Source organism: Hevea brasiliensis, chromosome 6 (assembly GCF_030052815.1).
Source record: "Hevea brasiliensis isolate MT/VB/25A 57/8 chromosome 6, ASM3005281v1, whole genome shotgun sequence".
Taxonomy (NCBI): Eukaryota; Viridiplantae; Streptophyta; class Magnoliopsida; order Malpighiales; family Euphorbiaceae; genus Hevea; species Hevea brasiliensis.
In genome coordinates, this window is record NC_079498.1 from 4,194,823 (window position 1) to 4,214,999 (window position 20,177).

The window sequence follows — 20,177 nt, forward strand, 5'->3', positions numbered from 1 at the left end:
ATGCCTTTTGAATTCATTTTAAAAAAATTAATTTCAATTAATATATGAACAGTCAGAAAAAATATTGAAATATTTTAAAGATGGGAGAGGAAAAAAATTTGAATTTTTATTATAGCACAATAAAAATGGGTTAAAAATGAATTAAATGTGTTCTTGGCTGGCTGCAAAGCAATTAATTTGTTCCATCAAAGCGACAACAAACAGAAAGAGATGAATTTTTTAATATATTTTTTTTTGAAAAAAAGGTCATCTCTGGGCCAATATGAATTAAATCCAGTAGATGGCCAATTGTATCCACATGTCACTTATGAGATTATTTTTCAAGTTAGAAATTAAATAAATTTATTTTGTGGACATTAAATTAATAGCGAAAGGTTTGGTCGGTTACTTTAAGAAAAATAGGCAATGAAAAGTTGATTTATGAAGAAAATTCTGGCTGTGATTTGCTTGGAATATGACATTATATAGTAGGAAGTTGCTTTCATATGGTACCATGTAATTTCATTGAAATTCATCATGGACAATTTTTTTAATTTTATATATATATAAAATAAATTAAATAATAATTAAAATATGAAAAATAAATTAATGAGATAAATCAAACTGAAGCACAGATATCTCACTCTGTTAAAAGAGATTCAAGCTCTCCATGATAGGTAAATCTCATAAAACTAATGCAACTTATCTGTTATGTTGGCTTGTTTTCAATCAACTACAATAGCCTGATAATTTCGTTTTGTGATTCTTACAATTTCATGTTGTGATTCAAACTAATTCTACATTAGTGAAAGTTCTACTCAAAAAACATCTTTTCTTTGACTTTAAACTCTCTCAAACACTTTTCTTTTTCTTTAGTGTTATGCAAAATAGTAAAAATTCATCTATTTATAAATAATGTAAGTAGAAACATAAATTACTTTAAGTTAAACTTTTATATATAGAGAGAGTAATATCAATTTTGATTAAATAGATTATTTTAGTAAGCAAAGATAAAAGTTTTATTTTTAATTAACAGTTTAACTTCATTAAAAGAACATAAAAAATTACTTAAAATTAATTTTTAATTCATTAAATTGATGTATGAGAGTGTACTTTTAAAATCACTCAAATAAAGAATTTAATTTTAATCACATAAATCGATAAAAATATCTATGATTAAAAAAAAAAATTGAAGCTATTCTTCAACATATATATAATTATTCATTAGAAAACTTCAAAAGAATCAAATAAGAAAGCTATTTTCTAAAAAGAATATTGAAAGTTGGATCTTCAAAAATCTTTGTCTGTAAATTATTAGAGTTTTGTCAGAATTTTTTTCACATTTTCTTCATGGATTAACATTTGATGAGAATCCCACCTTGGCAGCCTCTTTATCGGTTTATCGAGCTTTAAAGGTTATCAAATGTCAATCGGGTAATCGATAGAAACACATGCATTAGCGATCTCAATCAGGAGAGTTTATATATTAAGATTGCAAAAAATTTTATCTGTCTGGCTTAATTTAATAGCTGAATGCATATTACTTATCAGCAGAAAAATTTATGTTTGAATTCAAACTTCATTAATTAAAAAAAATTATTATATGAGATTTCAAGTTTAAAGATAATGAAAGTTCAATAAAAAGTAATTGTCACTAATAATTAAATCAAATAAATCTTAATTAATTATTTAATAATAATTAAATATTGAGTGATAAAAAATGAAAATTTCTCTTAATTATTTTTGCAATTTCTTAGGAACCTTAGCTATCTCTGTCAATTAATTTTCTCCCCACTTCTCTTTTCGGTTCTTGTTTGTTTTTCTATAAAGTAGGCTGTGAATTTAAGTTATAAATGTTGTTGAAATACAGTAAAATTGCTTCCACATAAAGGCTTTCACAGTTTGCTTATCACCCACTTAGATTAGGAGAAATATATATATTTTTCTTAAGGGTAAAAAAAAAAAAACTTCACTTGAGATCATAAGAAACAACTTAAAAATGTAAATAACTGAGCTTATATAAGTAATTAGATTATTTACACATCAAAATGATTAGCTAATTCAATATTACAACCCAACCACTTATATTTACCTTGTAATTTTTGTTTATTTCACTTCCTCTCAAGTATAATCATATGATTGTCACTTAATAATTAGTTTATATTAATCTAATACAAACCTAATTATACAATATTATGACTCAGTTCAGACTCCGATACCATATTAAATTTGTATAGAGTACTAAATAAATTACGTATTAATTAATTTTAATCTCTATTTATATAAATGATTGAATCACTTTATACATAAAAATGATTAGCTGTTTAATATTACAATCCATCCATTTATACATAACGCTTTTACTTATGTAGACAAACATATTTCAACTGACCAACGCATTTAGTTTTAATTCATTGGACATCAAGCTGACCAATTTTGAATTTTGTTTCATTACATATATATGTCCTCTTCTTGTTAGCTAATCTTCTTGTCTCCTATCCCTTGAATAAACTGAAACTTCCTCATAATCGACTCACAGTTAGAACACCAATAAATCAAATACTTTTAAATACTCAACCCAATTAAATTCTATTTATAATCAAATTTAAAATGAATTTGAGTTTAAAAAATAATACTCATTATGTGTTTGTATCAAATTTGAATTGTTTTATATATTGAAAACTTGTTACCTAAATTTATTTATATAAATAATTTTTTAAATATAATATAATATTTATAATTTTTTATAGGATTATTCAAAATTTTTAAATATGTATTAATCATAAGTTTTTTTATATAATTATTAATTAAAATATATAAAGTTAAACGAGTTTAAATAGAATTCGAGTAGTTTGCTCAAAACCCTATACCATATATCAGAAAAGGCATTTATTTTCATCTTTAGAAATCCCCTCCTTCTCCCTGTCTTCTGACTACTTGAGTTCTTCACAATAAACTTTTTGGTACTTAAAATGAGAGGAGGTGGATATTTTAATTCGCATTTCTAACAAGAAATTAACATTATGTTCATAATTAATTATATTTCTTTGCCTAATTTGATTTAATTTAGTGGCTAATAAAAAATTTGTATTAAATATAAGACTAAGGCAAACCTCTTACTTTTGATATAACTTTTGGAGTGGAGTTAAACTTGATCTATTTTCTCAGCATAGTATCAGTGTCTACCCTATTTCAATATTAAAACACTCGCAGATGTGTTTACTTATAAACTTTACACTCTATATATTGATGTCTAGATGCGAGGGGGTATGTTATCTCATATTAGTTTGGATAAATGATTTATGTTAAATATAAGATTTGGGCAAATTTACTCTCCTTCAATTAATTTAACTAACGTTTGGAGTGGACTTTAGATTCGATTCATTTTCTCTCCAAAAGCCATATCACTTAACTTCCCACCTCTTAATCCTCTTTTAAAAAAAAAAAAAAGCAAGCATGTTGTTCATTACAGCTATAAATTTGGAGAGACTCCATTAATTACGCTGGTGTATCAATTTTGTTAATGATTTAAGATCTTATACCTGTATGGACAATGGAAATTAATTGATTTACAAGACGATAAGAGACTAAAGCCCAAGAAAAATTAAATACAATTTAATGTGCAGCTACACATGCATTAAAAGCTGCTAAAAAACTCATAGACAAATTAATGTGAATATAAAGCTTATCTGAGGGTTACAGCTCTTTAGCAATTCATTCTTATAATATTTGCAGTCCAGCTTCAAACAAAAATATAATTTGCAGTCCAGCTACAAAAGGCCTGTCTATGCGTTCGATTTCATGCAAGACTCAAGCTTCTTCTTCTTCTTCTTCTTCTTCTTCTTCCTTCTATGATCATTTCAATCAAATATCACTGTTGCATGGCAAAAGCCATGAGATTTTACTATTATTCCAAAAGCTTAGCATTCTATTTTTAGTAGTAATCGCTCATCAAAATAATTGATTGATACTCTTCGTTCATTAAAGTTGTAATAATAATAATAATAATAATAATAATTGTTCAGACACAATCATTCATTTTGAATTATTGACAACATTCGTTTGCATAGTACAAGATAACAACAATAATAATGCAAAAATTAAATAGAAATATATTAATCTATTGGCCAATATGATAATCCTCTATAATTAAAAATATAATTGATAATATTCAAATTTCAATATATTTTCATTTTATTTTAAAGTTATTAAATATATAATAATTGATTTTGATTATTAAATTTTATCATAATAATTTCACGGTCATATGAAATTTCACACAATAATGAGTTTCAAAATATATGCACTCTCACTTATATAGATATATTTTTTGTGATTTATAAAAAAAATATATAGATATATTTTTTTGTGATTTTATAAAAAAACAATACATTTATATGATCATACTAAAAATATTAAAATTTAATTTTTCAGTTTACATAGTAATTTACCGGACAATTATTGTAGAAGTAAAATCCAGTTCCAAAAAGTTGATGAGCGAGTGCATGCAAATGCAATCTATGCACGAAAAACCCTTTTTTTAGTCTACTGTTGAAAATTATCACAGCCATCACAGTAGAGGGTGGCTGTGAATCCCGTGATCAGTGATCATCTGGAGTCGCAATCTAATCAACAGTCATTAAGTTTTTTTTTTTTTTTCAAATTTCAGAAAAATTAAAAAAAAAAGAAAAAAGAAAAAGAGAGAAGCTGCAAACTACATTGCATGGAGGGTCCCAACAACCTCCTTTGATTGATTTCCATGTCTGTCTGTTTCTGCTATGTCTCTTCCAATGCAGTGGCCCCCACGACCCTGACCACTCAGTCACGAGTCTCTCACTCGTTACTCGTTCGAGTTCACTCGCTTTCTTCCATGGAGTGTAACTCGGTGCTCAGGCTTCTTCAGTTTTTGTCTGTTTTCTCCTAATATTCTACTTTCTCAATGTATATAAAAAAAAAATTAAAAAAAAACACAGACTAGCTATAGCTAGCTAGCTTCATAGCTAATGTATAGTACAACAACAATTTTACTTTCTGGAATTGGATTAACTCAACGATGCCCAGAACTGTATTGGCTCAAATCCATTCCTGAACTTATTGATGCAAACTTTGCTAGCTCTTTTTGCAAGAATGGTCTGCGTGTTTCACCACCTACACCAAGAAAGTCTCTGGTTAAACTTCCTTCTATTTCACTGGAGCTCCCATGGTTTTGCTTCCTATTTGCTTGCATCATTAAATGATTCAAGTTCTTGCTGGTCGTACTAGTAGTACCCAAAATTGTGTTTGAGTTCGATTCACCCAAAAACGTGGCTGGATTTGAAGGAGAAAGCGAATGAGCTAGTTCGTTAAAGTTCTCTGCAGCTTGATTTGGTTGCCTGCTCAGAAACTTGAGGGTTTCTTTACTTTTGCTTTGGTCATAAGTGTTGAAGCTTGTCGCATTTGAGAGAGATGGTGAGCTCATCAATGAAATCCCATTGCCGGTACTGAATGCTGGGTTGCTCTTTGTAGATCCCATTTGGGCTGCTTTTTGCAAAAGTGCAGTAGCTGACATGTGAGCCGAGTTCTTTTGCTGCTGATGCTGGTTACTTGAATACAAAGAAGTAAGAGATTCAGATAGATCTCCCGTGTTCCCTTCTTCCTCTTTTAGTCCTCGTGGCAATGCCGACATAGAGAGATTGCTGCCACCTGTAAGCTGTGCTTCTTGGTACTTATTGAGCCACTGAGCTTGTGATGATGCTGAACCAAACATATTCATCTGTGCTGTGTGAACAAATTCAGGCAAGCAAGCTGAGTTTGATGCCAAGAAAGCATTAGAATTATTTGCAACTCCAATTGGGCTCATTTGTGGATTGGCGTGGTCTAGCCATATTGGAAGCCTTTGCTTTTGCCCATCAACAATGCTAATATCACCCACCAGCTCGGATCCAGCGGCAAACTCTGGTCTAAGCACAGATGAAAATTGGGATATCCCAGTGGATTGATGGGGATTACTATTAGGAGCTCCGTTGATCAAATCGTTTCTAAAGTTCGCATTAATGGCTGCTGAAACTGAAGTGAATCGCGCACTTTCTTCTGCTAAAGCATCACAGAAGGCTCTGTGGGTGATGAAGCTATCCTTCCTGTTTGATGAGCACAAATTAGCCTCGTTTCAACAAACTTTTGTATATTTATAGAAGACCCTTATGGTCTCACCTCATTAAATTCTAATGTATCATAAATATAATAAAACCCCATTAAAGGCTGCTTCGGAGCATTGATTTCTTCAACAAACTAATCACATAAAGTGGAGAATATTTTTACACACCAAACAAAGAATCAAGAAAGAGAGTGACAGATTTGAAATCTACAATCAATATACATGCATATATACCTGGAGAAGAGGGTGCCACAGTCGCATCTGTACTCTCTGGTGCCACAGATCTTGCCATGAGCTTTCCAATCTGATTGAACTGCGTATTTCTTTGAACATTTCTCGCACTTCCACTTCTTTTCTCCATGCTTTCTGCTATAGTGCTTCTTTATTCCTGTGAGGTCGCCAAGGGCTCTCGTTGGATCGTGGTGTACACAGCTCTTTTCAGGGCAGATATACACCTTCTTTCGAACCTCTTTGGTTGATCTTTGCTTCAGCTTCCATGGAAGATTGTGACCTCTTCTGTGAAGTTGAAGGTTTTGGTCTCTTTGGAAGCCCTTATTGCAGATTTCGCAAATGAATCGGTTTGTTGCCATGAGAGATTTTGGCGATAAGGCAATTACTTCGGCATCTGGATCTGCTTGAAACAAAGAAATAAAACCCAGAGAGAAAATAACTTGAAACAATCATGCAGGAAAGAAAAAAAAAAAATTGCATATGTGATTTATAAAGTTAGGTAGGTGAAGATAGATGAGCTTGCCTGGTGTTCCCGGTAAATTTCTCCTCTTCTTCACTGAATTTGTAGTAGGGTTAGGGTTAGGGTTTGGAGTTGGTTCTTGATGAACAAAGCCTCTGAAGGTAGAGGAGGGAACAGAAAACCCATCTTCAGACATCATTGTAATTGGTATACTGAAGCTGAAAGAAAGTGGGTTGAGTCCTAAACTAGCTAAAAGAGAAGAAGTAACATGAGGGAGAGGTAGAGCAGTAGCTACCAAATTAAACCAAGAAATAAAATAAAAACAAAAGCTTCACTGCTCAGCATAATCCCAACAAATCTCTCAAAAATTCTTCCCCTCTAAAAGAAAGAATCCCAATTTAGACTTGTCTTCAATTCCTTAAATTGCACCCTTACCTTAATTCAAAACTCATGTTTGCTTTGCTTCCCTTGAAGCCAAGACAAATACACCAAACAAAACGACACTGCTAACTATAGATAGAATATTTCTCTCTCTCTCTCTCTCTCTCCCCTTATCCTACACGGCTCCTCTCCAACTAAGTCAGCCATAGACTCAACTGGACCGCCACGTACGTCGTCTATAAAACCATATTATATGCATATATAAACATATACCTCACGGAGGGAGAGTTAAATAATAGAGATTTAAATTCTCATAATTGATTAATTTAAATTATGAAAGATATTCCAAACTTGACAGCATATAATGCTTTAAAAAAATGTTAAATATGGACCTACCATGATATAATAATCATATATGAGCTGAAGCATGTATTAATTATAAATGTTGAAGAAAAGGAGAAGAGAACAAATGAAAAAGAAAAGGGGGTGAAGATCGTATCAAAGGGGATTTGAAAAAGGAGCATGTCATGTGTAGGATAGAGAGAAAGCAAGAGAAAAAGTGAGTTGCCTTTACAGCCAGTAAGAGATCAAAGAGATTAAAATGATTATGCTATAATTGGATTAGAGACTAAGGAGACAGAGAGAGAGAAAAGAAGAGGAAGAAAATTAATTTTTTTAAAGAAAAAAGGAAGATGAGAATGCCGTCCGTGAGAGATGAGTGGCTGAGAGAATGGACCCACAAAGACTGGCAGAGGCAGATACAGAGAGAGAGAGAGATGATAATAGAAAGACAAGAGAAGACTGGTACCGCTTCATTTGTCGACCAGCTAGCCCACGAGACACTCACTACTCATATCACAGTTCTCTAGAAATTCGTTCCTCAAAGCCCCCACCCATGGAGAGAGGTGGCTGCTACATTACAGAATTTAAAGAATCTCTTTTCTTTTTCATCTCTCTCTTATTTTTTTTTCTAAAAACAGAAAAAGAATTCTGTGAGTTGACTCGGTCTTAATTTGATGTTTTATAACTATTACTTAGCTGCATCTCACTTGACTCGGTTGCCCTTTCTGTGGGGTGATTGAAATCGAAAGAGTACTAATTTCTCAAGTGGGTTACTAATTTCTCAAGTGGGGTTATGCAACCCAGTCACAGAGACTTAGACTTTTGGTGGTACTCATGGATTACAGACTTACAAATGAAAAACCATTAATTTTATTATGGACTTGTTCATAATGCACTACACATCTTACAATGCAAAATCATCGCACGTGATGGTATTGAAATTTAATGGAGAATTTCAGTTTAAGTATGAATAAGAGTTTTTTTTTTTTATCAATTATAATTTAATTTTATTAAAAATATTTAATTTTAAATATAATATATTAATACGAGAGACTTTGTCTTTAAAATAACTCAAAATAGACTTAATACTAATATTTATAAAATTGACTTGAAAAATATCCCTAATTAATAGCCGGTTTCGATTCAATTTATTCAGTTTCACAATTCGAACTAATTTAGTTCAAAATAATTCAAATTCAAAATGATTCGATATAGTTTAATTCGATATGGTTTATTTAGCTTTCTATACCTCAAATTTGAACTGATTTATGAACTAAAATTATTAATTTGATTTGATTTTGAGTTTGACTTAAATTGATTCTTGTTTAATTTATTATTCGAACCGGCTCATGGCCGAATCTAATTAAATACACGTTTTTTAATGTAAAATTTAAAATTAAGGGTTTAAATACAATAAGGAATATATAATTTGTGTCTAATGAAACAAATCAATTAACTTAGGAATTACGATATGGGATTATTCATATAATATTTTTATATGTGTGTGTGAAATTGGTTTCAAATTTTAATGGAAGGTAAGTAAGCACAATCAATCCAAGGCAAGTAGCTTTCAGAAGTTCAAGAGTAGTCAATATGGCACATTTTTATATATATACACCGCACCAACCAGCCTATATATGCTTTATTTTTTCTTGCTATCACGTGTGAAAAAGAGAACTTCAGATGTGTGAAAGCAAACGTTTTTCTTGCAAAGGTACTTCAACATTTGATTTTGATTGTACTTGAAATTGGACGTTAAAGCTGCAATTTCAACAAATGACTATGAAATGCCTGATTAGTGTGTAAATTACTGTATGAATCTTGTTTCTTCTCTTTTTTTTTTTTTTTTTTTTTTTTAAATTAATGTATGAATCTTAATTACCTTTCACAAATATCTATGCTCTTTGACATTCCTGGAAGAAAAATTTTAATTCCTTCGTCTCATTTCAAGTTTTTTTCTTAAGACAGTTGCATAATAATTAAGAAAATAGTTGAATAATTTCATTTTTATAAAAAAAAAAACTAAAAATTAGCTAAAATACCATTGTATTTAATTAAGATTGATCAGAAATGTGATAAGAAAGAGATAAAAGCATTTGAGATAATAATAGATAAGAGTAATATTGAAAAAAAAATTAATATTTCTTTAATTTTCTAAAAAGGTAAATAAAGCAAGGTAAGAAAAAAAATATAAAATATCACCTGAAATGGGATAGAGGGAGTAAGTAATACTCCTTTCGTTCACTTTTATCTGTCATTTAAGATTTTTGCATGATATTAAGAAAGTAATTAAATCATAATAAAATATTCTTTAATTTAATTAAATTATTATTTATCTCATCTATTTAAGATGGAGGTGATAAGAAGAGTTTTATGAAATTGTACCATTAACGATTATTATGTTTAGTAGAGATAAGGATAAAATTACAAAAAATTAATTAATACTTTTTAATATTTTTAAAATGACAGATAATTTTAAATTAAATAATTTTTAAAAAATGATAAATAAAAATCAACCCAGGAAATATTAGGTAAACGGATATGGATTTTTTTTCTATTAACCATTAAGTATCAGCAAGACTACAACCAAAATCTCATCTATGAGGATTAGTAGATAAGTTCATCATTAGACAAATGATCAATTTATTTTCTACTTTATTAATTAAGGTTTAAATTTAATTTTGAGATCAAATTATAAAATTGTATTTTGTTCATTTGCAAATCTATTAGTTACATACAAGTATTGAAAGATATATATGAAGGAGCAACTATTATTGTGCGCACAGTGGAAGGGGGCACAAGAGATTTTTCGATCTCAATTAGATTACACCAAAGATCAGCTATAAACCATTACCTTTTTACATTAATTTTAGATGAATTAACGAAACATATGCAAGAGAGTATTCCTTGGTGCATGATATTTGCAGATAATATTGTTCTAATAGATGAGACACGAGAAGGAGTCAATAGAAAACTAGAGCTTTGGAGAAGTACTCTAGAGCCAAAGAGCTTTAAGTTAAGTAGAACGAAAACAGAATGCATGCATTGCAAGTTCAGTGAAGCCAAATTGGTGATAGGGAAGGAGTTAGTTTGGACGGAATGGTACTATCCCAAAGTAATCACTTTAAATATCTCGGCTCAGTCCTTCAAGTAGATGGGGGATGTGAGGAGGATGTTAGTCATAGGATTAAAGCTGGATGGTTGAAGTGGAGACGTGCCACATGAGTTTTATGTGATCACAAGATTCTCAATAAGTTGAAAGGAAAATTTTATCGTACAGCCATACGACCGGCTATGTTATATGGTAGTGAGTGTTGGGTACTAAAGGAGTCGTATGCGTCTAAGATAACAGTTGCAGAGATGAGAATGTTAAGGTGGATGAGTGACCATACTAGACTAGATGAAGTCCATAATGAGAGTATTAGAGAAAAGGTAGGAGTGGTGTCAATTGAGGATAAGTTGAGAGAAGGGAGATTGAGGTGGTTTGGTTATGTGAAGCATAGACATATAGAGGCTCCACTTAGACAAGTAGAGCACATTAGGTTAGAGGATAGAAAGAAAAAAATGGGTAGACCTTGATGAAGGATAATAACATTATCCCATGTATGTCGGATACTCATCTACCTACAATCATTATCCTATGTATACCGGATACTCATCTACTTGAAATTCATTGTTATCTCTTTGTAACCACTAGATTGACCTAAATTGACTTGGAGGAGAGTAGTACAACACAACTTAGAAGCATTACACATTTATGAGAATTTAACCCAAAATCATTTAGATTGGAGAAAACGAATCCATATAGCTGACCTCAAATTTTTGGGATAAATACTTAATTGAGTTGAGTTGAGTTCATTTGCAAATCTCCAGATAATATAACATTGATAATATAATTTTAATATAACCAATTAATTTTAATTTAATTATATTGAAGTAGCTTCAATATTATAATATCTTGAATTTAAACTCAGTTAAAATCAATCGATAAATTTAAATAATAATAATAATAATAATAATAATAATAATAAATTTTTGGTGTATTAATTAATTAATATTATTATGAAGGGGTGCATATGCATGTGATACATGGGAGAGGGAACGTTGTCTGATTGGTGAAGTTGGTCCACCGTGGGCCTCTGAATATGGCATCCAAAGTCCTTGCGTATGAAACTCTTCAACAGGGCGACTCATACTTCCAGGCTCCTATAACTCAAAGCCTAAATTAAACTTATTACAATATAATCTAAAAATAATTAGTAATAGTTTAGACATTTCTCTACAATTATATTATTTTTTATTATTTATAATTTAAAATTAATTTAAAATAAATCATATTCATCCATAGTTATATTAAAATAAAAGAGTATTAATTAGTCAAATTAGACTAACTCCACTTAAGATCACACACACACACACACACACACACACACACACACACACACACACATATATATATATATATATATATATATATATATATATTTCAAGCAAATATTACATTGATTTTTTTTTTTATTGTAATCAAATCAATTAAAAGAGTGGATGAATACTTTGTACATCCCATGTATAGAAAATATATTGCATGAATAATTTGAAATCTTAATTCAAAGATAAAACAAAAGCACATCTCTCATCCTTTCATCTTTTCTCCTCTCCTCTCTTCTATCTTTCCCTTATTTTTTCTTTTTGGCAACCATCAGTGGATTTCTTACTAATGACTCTCCCTCCCTTTTTCTTGCTTTCTTGATTTTTCTTTTTTTAAATATTTTCTTCTAATAATTCTCAAATCTATATATGTTTCAACCATATCTGAAATTTATTGACTCTGATCAACCTTTGTTAATAGATCTGGGGAGTGTTAGTGCTCCTCAGTGGAGTTTTGTTAATGTTTTGACTCCTTTCATAGAAGTGTCTCTCCTTATTATAGAGCTTGTTTTGTTGGATCTTTGTTTTGTTGGTTCTATTCAATAACTCTTAGTTTCTGTGTCCTTTTGAAATGAATTTTAGGTATAAAGGTAATTCTTTTAATCATGGAGTCTATCTACGTAATTTTGATTGTGTTATTTTATTAATTGGAATGGATTGTACTAAGAAAGTGCGGATTTTTTTTTTTCTTAATAGGAGATTCGTATTTGAAAATTTTTCAATTGGACTTATAGAAAAATATTAGAAAATAAAAAGTCGTATAATGGCTCGCCATTGAGTGGAACACATTGAAATAACCTTCATTCTAAAAAGAAAATGTGAATTCGATCTTTCAAAACTGGTTTAGTTTTCAGCCATGTCTCTGTCATGTTCATAACAACAAACAATCAATCTTGAAAGACAAAACCACATAGGATTCGATATCTACGATCTCATGACAATACAAACCCTAATCGATTTAAACAATGTTTCTAACACCATCTCATGCGATACTTTTAATTCCCTAAAATAAATATCTGATGTCTCCATCCATAATCAACCTACTTTTTACACCTGGGTTTCATCGCTTTGTTTCCATCAACAAGCTTCACTTCTAATTAATTACCTTCTCCTCCTTCCTCACTGCTTAATTGGCAAAGAAAACAAAACCCTTTTCTTAATTTTCATTGAGAGATCTAGTTAATTAATTACCTCCAATGGTCCTCATGACTAATTAGAGGTAACTTGAAGATGGAAGAAGTTGTTATCTGCTGTGTAGCCGATGAATTATTATCCGACTTAATGTGCTTCCAATAATTTAAAAAATTCACTTTTATTAATAGGAGATTATTCATACTGAAATTGGGTATTTACCAAAAGAAAAAAAAATACATCTTATTATTCTGTTTAAAAAAATATATCTTATTATTCTGTTTAAGACTATATTTTACATATTCTTAATGTTATTTTTTTATTATTTTTAAATCATTTTATCATGCATAATAAGTATAAATCCAACCCAATACAATCATAATAATATATATAGTTGAGATTAGTTAAATTTCTACTCAGAAGTTTAGTTAGAATCCCAGATTTATCTCCAAATAAAGCCAAGCCACCCATTCTCATGAATGAATTAATCAAGAGGTATATAATTTTTGCTTATTAAAATATATATATACATATACATATATATATATATATATATATATATATATATATATATATATATATATTAGAAAAAACACATATTTTGAATTTAAATCAGAATTTTTTTAATCTACTTTAATTTAATTTAGTAATTAAAAACATAACACTCACACGTGATAGAAAGAAAAAAAAATCTAAATTTTTACAAAAAGAAAAATTCGCAGCCTTGATTCAGTGCGCTTTAGCTGTTTTGCAGCATAATAAGGTACAAATTAAGCAAGATCCAAATAAAAAGTTGCAAGCAAACCGCAAATGGTTAGAAATAAAACCCAAGAAAATCCTAATTATAAAAAGATAAAAAAAAATTAAGACGGTTGATTCCCCATTGATTTCATGGGTTACTGATCACTGTTTTGGCATAAATTAATATTGATCAGTTGTGTGTGGTATCACCATCTCCATATACTTTGGGCTACGGATAAACCTAAGCCATGCATAAAATAATGCCAAGAACAGGATCATTTTTTACTTGCTGTTTATAATTACGTCCAACCTTCCACTAAATTTCAGGATTCTTTATCTGGCATATTATGACTCAACCTTTCTTGTCTTAATCATGCAATTTTTTCCACCTCAATTGATATTTAAATTTGAAATTTCACATTTTCTAAATTAAGAGTTAGGATATACCCAAATTTCATTGAGAAATTAAAACAATAGTAACGATTGATAGGACTCAACTCTTAATCTAGTGCTGATTGAATTTTATTAACTGAATTAATCCTCATTGATCCTGAACTGAGGGAGATAGCCCATCTCGATAATTCTAGATTTTATTAATCTTTATTTCTATCAGAATATCTTGGAAACTCGTAGGGTAAGTCCAATTTTGAGAACCAAATAGTGAGAAAAACTAAAAGGATGAAAATGCATGGTTAAATTTTATTACAAGTTTACAATATACTTATTGTTTGGCATTTTGGGGGATGCCTCTAATTTCATGTTCTTCCAATACGCGACGATTTATAGATAAGAATCGTTAAATTTGAGAGATTACGGAATAAATTATATATTAATTCATTTTAATACAAATTTTATATAAGTGATTAAATTATTTTATATGTCAAAATAACTAATCAATTTAATATTATAATCCAACCATATATATTTTTTTCCTTTAATTTTATACATTTTTTTAATATGAGACTTCTAATACTCTCCCATCAAGTGTAATCGTGTGATTGTCACTTAACATTTAATATTAACTCGATACGGATCTAAATATGTAATTAAAGAGAGTGTTAAATAAATTAAATATTAATTCATTTTAATACGAATTTCATAAACGTGATCGAGTTGTTTTACTCATCAAAATGACTCACTAACTAATTTAATGTTGAAATCCAAACATATGTATTTTGCCTTTTCTTTTCTTACATTTTCTATGTGGGACTTCTAATAAGACTAATAAATAATAATTTTATAATAGATTTAATTAGATCAATGCAAGCAAATGATAATATTTTGAACTTTTCATCATAATAAAAATCTAATTAAGAATTTATTAAAATATAAATAAGAAAATAAAAAGTTGCACTGAATTTTTTTTAATTTACATTTTATAATTTTTTTAACAATTTAAACAATATTTAAATATTGAAAACAAAAATTTTATATAACTTTGATTTAGTTTGTTACCAAGTTAAGTATCCAAATTTAGTTAATTTTCTTACTTTTTTAATAAAAATATAAAATTGACCCAATTATTTTAATTGGCAATTGGTAACGTTTTCATTTGAGTTAATCAAGTAAAAAAAAATTCTTAAAATTAATATTTTCATCTATCTCTATAATTTAGTATTTTTTTTCGTAGCTTGAGTGGGTCATTTCATTCACTCAATTACACTTAAAGCTTCATTTATTTTGTGAAAAATATCTTTTTAAAATAAATATTTTTATGTTTTAATTATTTAAGAGTTAAAAATAAAAATACTATAGAAACATTATTTTTTCAATAATGAGAAAATACTCTTCAAATTTTGGAAAATAGCTTCTGAAAAATATTTTTTTTCTTAATGATTACTTGACTATCATTGGCTTTTTTTTGTTGTGGGCCCACTTGGGCTTTTTAAATCACTGAAATTAATAATTTTTTTTTTACTTTTTTCACTTAATTTTTTTATAATAAATTTAATTATTTTTCAATTGATTTTTAATGTCATATTAAATAATAAAAATAATAATTTTCTTTTAGAAATTTATTTCTAAACATTATTTTTTATAAAACAAGCGAAACTTTAAATCTATCCTGGAAAATGCAACAAAAAAAACAAAATAAAAAAGCATTATGAGAGTAGTAATTGGCATTAAAAAAAAAGGGTAATATTATCTAGGCCTTATTTAATTGAAGATAAATTTACTCAAAAGCTTTAACTTAACAAATTCAATTTTTTTGATTGCCATTTTTATTCCACTTCATAAGAAGTAGCTTCCTTTAATTCAAAGGGGTAAATTACTTCATTAGAAGTGAATTTTTCAAAAGATTAAGAGAGTTTGAACCAAATAAAACTATAGCTGTCCATGATTGAGGGAAATTCTTTAGCTTTGTTGCAAAAGAGGGAGATATGCAGTGATTCATATAAAAGGAAGCTAGACAATTCTTTTTTTCTTTTTTTATTTTTATAAGTAAGACTGTAGTAAGATTAGAAAAGTGAAAACTCAACTTAAATCTATTAAATGAGTAATATGTCTTTATCATTCAGTCACTTAATTCATGCAGACTATACGAAGTTAGATAATATATTTTTCAATTTTAACAGATCTAGGTAATACTTTTTTTTTTTTCTCTAACTAGTACATGTAGATATTTAGGCTTTTACTATAAATATACAGTTAATAATAATGAAAATATTTGATTATTTATTTGTTTACTTACTATAAATTTTTCTATTTAGCTGAATAATGTTAAAATCATAGGTGAAGATAAACATGACTTAGAGATTTCTAAATAATTTTTCACTTATCTTGAGGATAAATTTTTCAGTGCAATTTTAATATTAGTTTACTAATAAATTTTAATTCAGTAATATTGAAATTGTTTCTAAAATTATGAAACAGTCGAAAAAAAAACTTTAACATTAATTTAAACTTTTTCTATTAATGAAAGTCGAATGTTTTTCTTGTTAGGATCCCTAGCAATCCCACAACCACTTAATGAAATATTGGAGTTTAAAAAAAAAATTCAGTTTTAGTATATATTCATAAATCAAATAAGTCTAGAAAAGTTATTCCTTCAGGTATGTATCCCAAGCTCAATTCAAAAGCATTTATACTAAAATGTTTTCAACGAAAACCCAACAGATTAGCAAGGTTGGGGGATTCACTTACTTATCAATCAAGGTCTGTGAGCACTCTGAGATTGTTTTTCCTAAATGTATCAGGTCAATATAGAGGAGTGTGTCCTTAAGATCACTCAGAGAGGAGACTTTGTTTTAATATGCGAAAGCTAATTGAAAATTTCCTTTGACATTAAGTACCCAAAAGAGAAAAATGTTATTAACGACCTTGTATCAGCTGGGCAGCTCGCAAAGGAATACGAAATAACAATTCCATAAGGTAAAAGCCAAAACCTGTTGCTTTCAGTCTGTTTCTTTAAGCATACTCGTAAATTTGGTTGGCTCTTTCCTTTCTATTATCTTAAATGCTGTCCATATCTGCATGAAATTGCCCCATATAATCCCTGGACACTTCACTCTTACAACTACATTTTCGATTGATAATATCGCAATTTGTTGACTCCCAAATCTCCTAATCATTGCCAGCAGAAGAGGCACAGAGAAATATCAATGGAAAGGGAACGCTTTTCAAATTTCCAACTTCCTCCAGGATTCAGGTTTCATCCATCCGACGAAGAGCTCATCGTTCATTACTTGAAAAACAAAGTAGCTTCACGTCCACTTCCTGCATCCATTATTGCAGAAATCGATCTGTACAAGTACAATCCATGGGAGCTGCCTAGTCTGTCTCCTGCATCCTGTTAATTCCTTTTCTTTTCCTGGGTTATATCCTGGCTGCACTTAATTTATAATCTTGTTTTGTTGAAACTACAGAGAAGGCTTTGTTTGGAGAAGATGAATGGTATTTCTTTACTCCAAGAGACAGGAAGTATCCAAACGGAACAAGGCCAAACAGGGCTGCGGGGGCAGGTTACTGGAAGGCCACTGGTACTAATAGACCTATTCTCACTTCTTCTGGATCAAATAACATTGGAGTCAGAAAAGCTCTAGTTTTTTACTTGGGTCGACCTCCTAAAGGAACCAAGACAGACTGGATCATGAATGAGTATAGACTGCTTGATGCAACGGTGAAACCCTCCAGGTCAAAAGGGTCAATGAGAGTAAGTTAAACATCAATGATTTTCTGATAAAATCTAATTAATAATGTTTCTTTAGTATCAGGAATTTTAATTTAGGGTTTTATGTTGACATAAATAAGTTGATTTAGAATTTCAACACTAATTATTTGAGTATAACTAGTCTGAAAGCAAGTTTGTACCTTAAGAGGGAAAGAAATCCAGCAGGAACATGATCATAGGACAACAAAGTGAAGGAATCATAGGCAGCTAATATGATATGATATGATATGAAATCCACTGCAGAAATCCCTTCAAGCAAACAAACCTGCTGCAATACCCTGAACTTCCTGCTTTATTTGTTTAAATCACTAAGTACTAATAATCCAATGATGAGCGAAATAAATATATGTCAAAGTGGCACGATAAATCTGCAGTTCAATACTTCAATTTGATGGAATAAGAATGATAATAGATGCCTTACTCTTCTCATTTTTTCACTCCTGCATCTATGCTGTATCACCACAATATTACTTATTTCATTTTCATTGAAAAATCTCACTAAATCCAGTTAAAAAAAAAAAATCCGCCTGTTTTTACAGTTAGATGACTGGGTACTATGCCGAATTCAAAAAAAAGGCAATGCGTCAAAGAAAACAAATGAAGTTCAAGACGAGCAGAACAAAGATCTGGTTAGGTACTTACAAAATATGGAGGAAGCATGTCGCACATACACCAACTATAACAATGACATGATCACTGATTGTTTAAACAATGGTTGTAGACTATTAGCTTCCATACTTGCTGGGCAAACTTTACCTCCAATCGAAACCATTTCATGTATTAGCAACCAAGGGAGCAACAAGGACAACAGTTTTACTTTGGTCTATGAAGATGGTAGCGATATGTTGAATTCTCCAATAACTGTTGCTTCTTTTGACAATCATAGCTCACTGAAGAGGAAACCTAATGAGGAAGCTCGGTGTGAAAATCTCCATCCATCCAACAAGAAGCTAGACAATGGCAATAGAGATGAGGATCTTCTACCTAGACACACACTACCCAGCAGTGATTTGAACTACTACCACCAAAACCAGTTACAAGAAAGCTTCTACACTTCTAACACATTTGATCCAATCAGCGGACTTCTTGAGCTTAATGAGTTGGCCTTCGGTGGTAAATATTTACAATGATGAACACTTTACAGAAGCCTATTCTTAAAAGTCATACTGTACAACACAAAATGTATATAAGGCAGCCAAGGTGGATAGGTTTCAAGGGAGATGGGCAATGCATCAACCGAAGTAGTATTCCGTTTATCAAGAATAGTCTGTGGCTAATTCTCTTATAATAGAAGCATGGACTCATAGTTGAATATTTATAAACAATAAATTCTGATGCTGAAACATGAAAGCCCCAAATTAAGATATGCAAAATAATATTTGTATGATATGCAATAATAAATGCTAGAAGTCATTGACAGGCAAAAGAGTGTGACATAACATATTATGATAAATTGATCTTTTTGCCATATGTTTAAAGCTCCAATAATTATTATCAAGTTTGATACAAAAAGTCAACTGCGAAAGAATTCTTTGAGGGCAGTATAATAAATGAACAAGTGCTTAAGATACTGAAAGAATTCAGAAAAGGCCCACAGATGATGAAAGTCATTATACCAGACAACATTATGATCAAACAGCAGAACAAGCCCATGAAACCCATTCATCTCAATATACTGCAAGAAACAACAAGAATTCATTAAATAATTTACTAAGCAAAAAAAAAAGTAAAGCAATCAAAGAACACAAAATTAATAGTCAAAAAATGAGAATTTGGTATATAACATGAGAAACTGCATAGTTATTATTCTGCAAATGCTAGGGGAAGCCATAATTCATCATCTCAATAAGATGAATATTTTGTTGAGATGCATACAGAAATGGCCCATCCTTCCTCATAGAATTGCATTATATATCTGAATTGGAAATCAGTCATTATATTTCAATATGAACAAAAAAGAAAGCAAGAACACGATTATTGCACACAGACAGTTTGCACTTTGCACTAGTCCTAGTTTTTTTGGTAATTGAATACTACAGTCCCCTTTTACAAATCAGTTTCAGGTTGTTTACATGCAAAGGGATGTAACAAAACCAAACATATATTTTGCCATCAAAAATCTTAACAAAATATGTTAAGAAAATTATTCCACAATCAATTCAGGAAACTAAAAAAATAAA

At 29.8% G+C, this 20,177-nt stretch overlaps 2 protein-coding genes across 2 annotated transcripts; one reads left to right on the forward strand and one right to left on the reverse strand.

Moving 5' to 3' along the window:
• Positions 1 to 4,605: 4,605 nt before the first annotated feature.
• On the reverse strand, positions 4,606 to 7,522 carry LOC110665354 (zinc finger protein BALDIBIS). The gene is made up of 3 exons (XM_021825417.2): positions 6,867 to 7,522; positions 6,347 to 6,743; positions 4,606 to 6,095 (listed from the first exon to the last, which is right to left on the reverse strand). Exons 1-3 carry the CDS (start codon positions 7,000 to 7,002, stop codon positions 5,027 to 5,029), a joined length of 1,602 nt encoding a protein of 533 aa, XP_021681109.1. The 5' UTR covers positions 7,003 to 7,522; the 3' UTR covers positions 4,606 to 5,026.
• Positions 7,523 to 17,268: 9,746 nt separating this feature from the next.
• LOC110665355 (NAC domain-containing protein 68-like) lies at positions 17,269 to 19,264 on the forward strand. Its single transcript, XM_021825418.2, has 3 exons — positions 17,269 to 17,600; positions 17,693 to 17,979; positions 18,537 to 19,264. Exons 1-3 carry the CDS (start codon positions 17,429 to 17,431, stop codon positions 19,125 to 19,127), a joined length of 1,050 nt encoding a protein of 349 aa, XP_021681110.2. The 5' UTR covers positions 17,269 to 17,428; the 3' UTR covers positions 19,128 to 19,264.
• The last annotated feature ends 913 nt before the right edge of the window (positions 19,265 to 20,177 follow it).

Coding starts and splice junctions, on each gene's coding strand:
- LOC110665354 (XM_021825417.2), bottom strand. CDS start 7,002: ATGATGTCTGAAGATGGGTTTTCTGTTCCCTCCTCTACCTTCAGAGGC. Junction 6,744..6,866: donor AAATTTACCGGGAACACCAG/GCAAGCTCATCT, acceptor TGTTTCAAGCAG/ATCCAGATGCCGAAGTAATT. Junction 6,096..6,346: donor TGTGGCACCCTCTTCTCCAG/GTATATATGCAT, acceptor CTCATCAAACAG/GAAGGATAGCTTCATCACCC.
- LOC110665355 (XM_021825418.2), top strand. CDS start 17,429: ATGGAAAGGGAACGCTTTTCAAATTTCCAACTTCCTCCAGGATTCAGG. Junction 17,601..17,692: donor CAATCCATGGGAGCTGCCTA/GTCTGTCTCCTG, acceptor TTGAAACTACAG/AGAAGGCTTTGTTTGGAGAA. Junction 17,980..18,536: donor GGTCAAAAGGGTCAATGAGA/GTAAGTTAAACA, acceptor CTGTTTTTACAG/TTAGATGACTGGGTACTATG.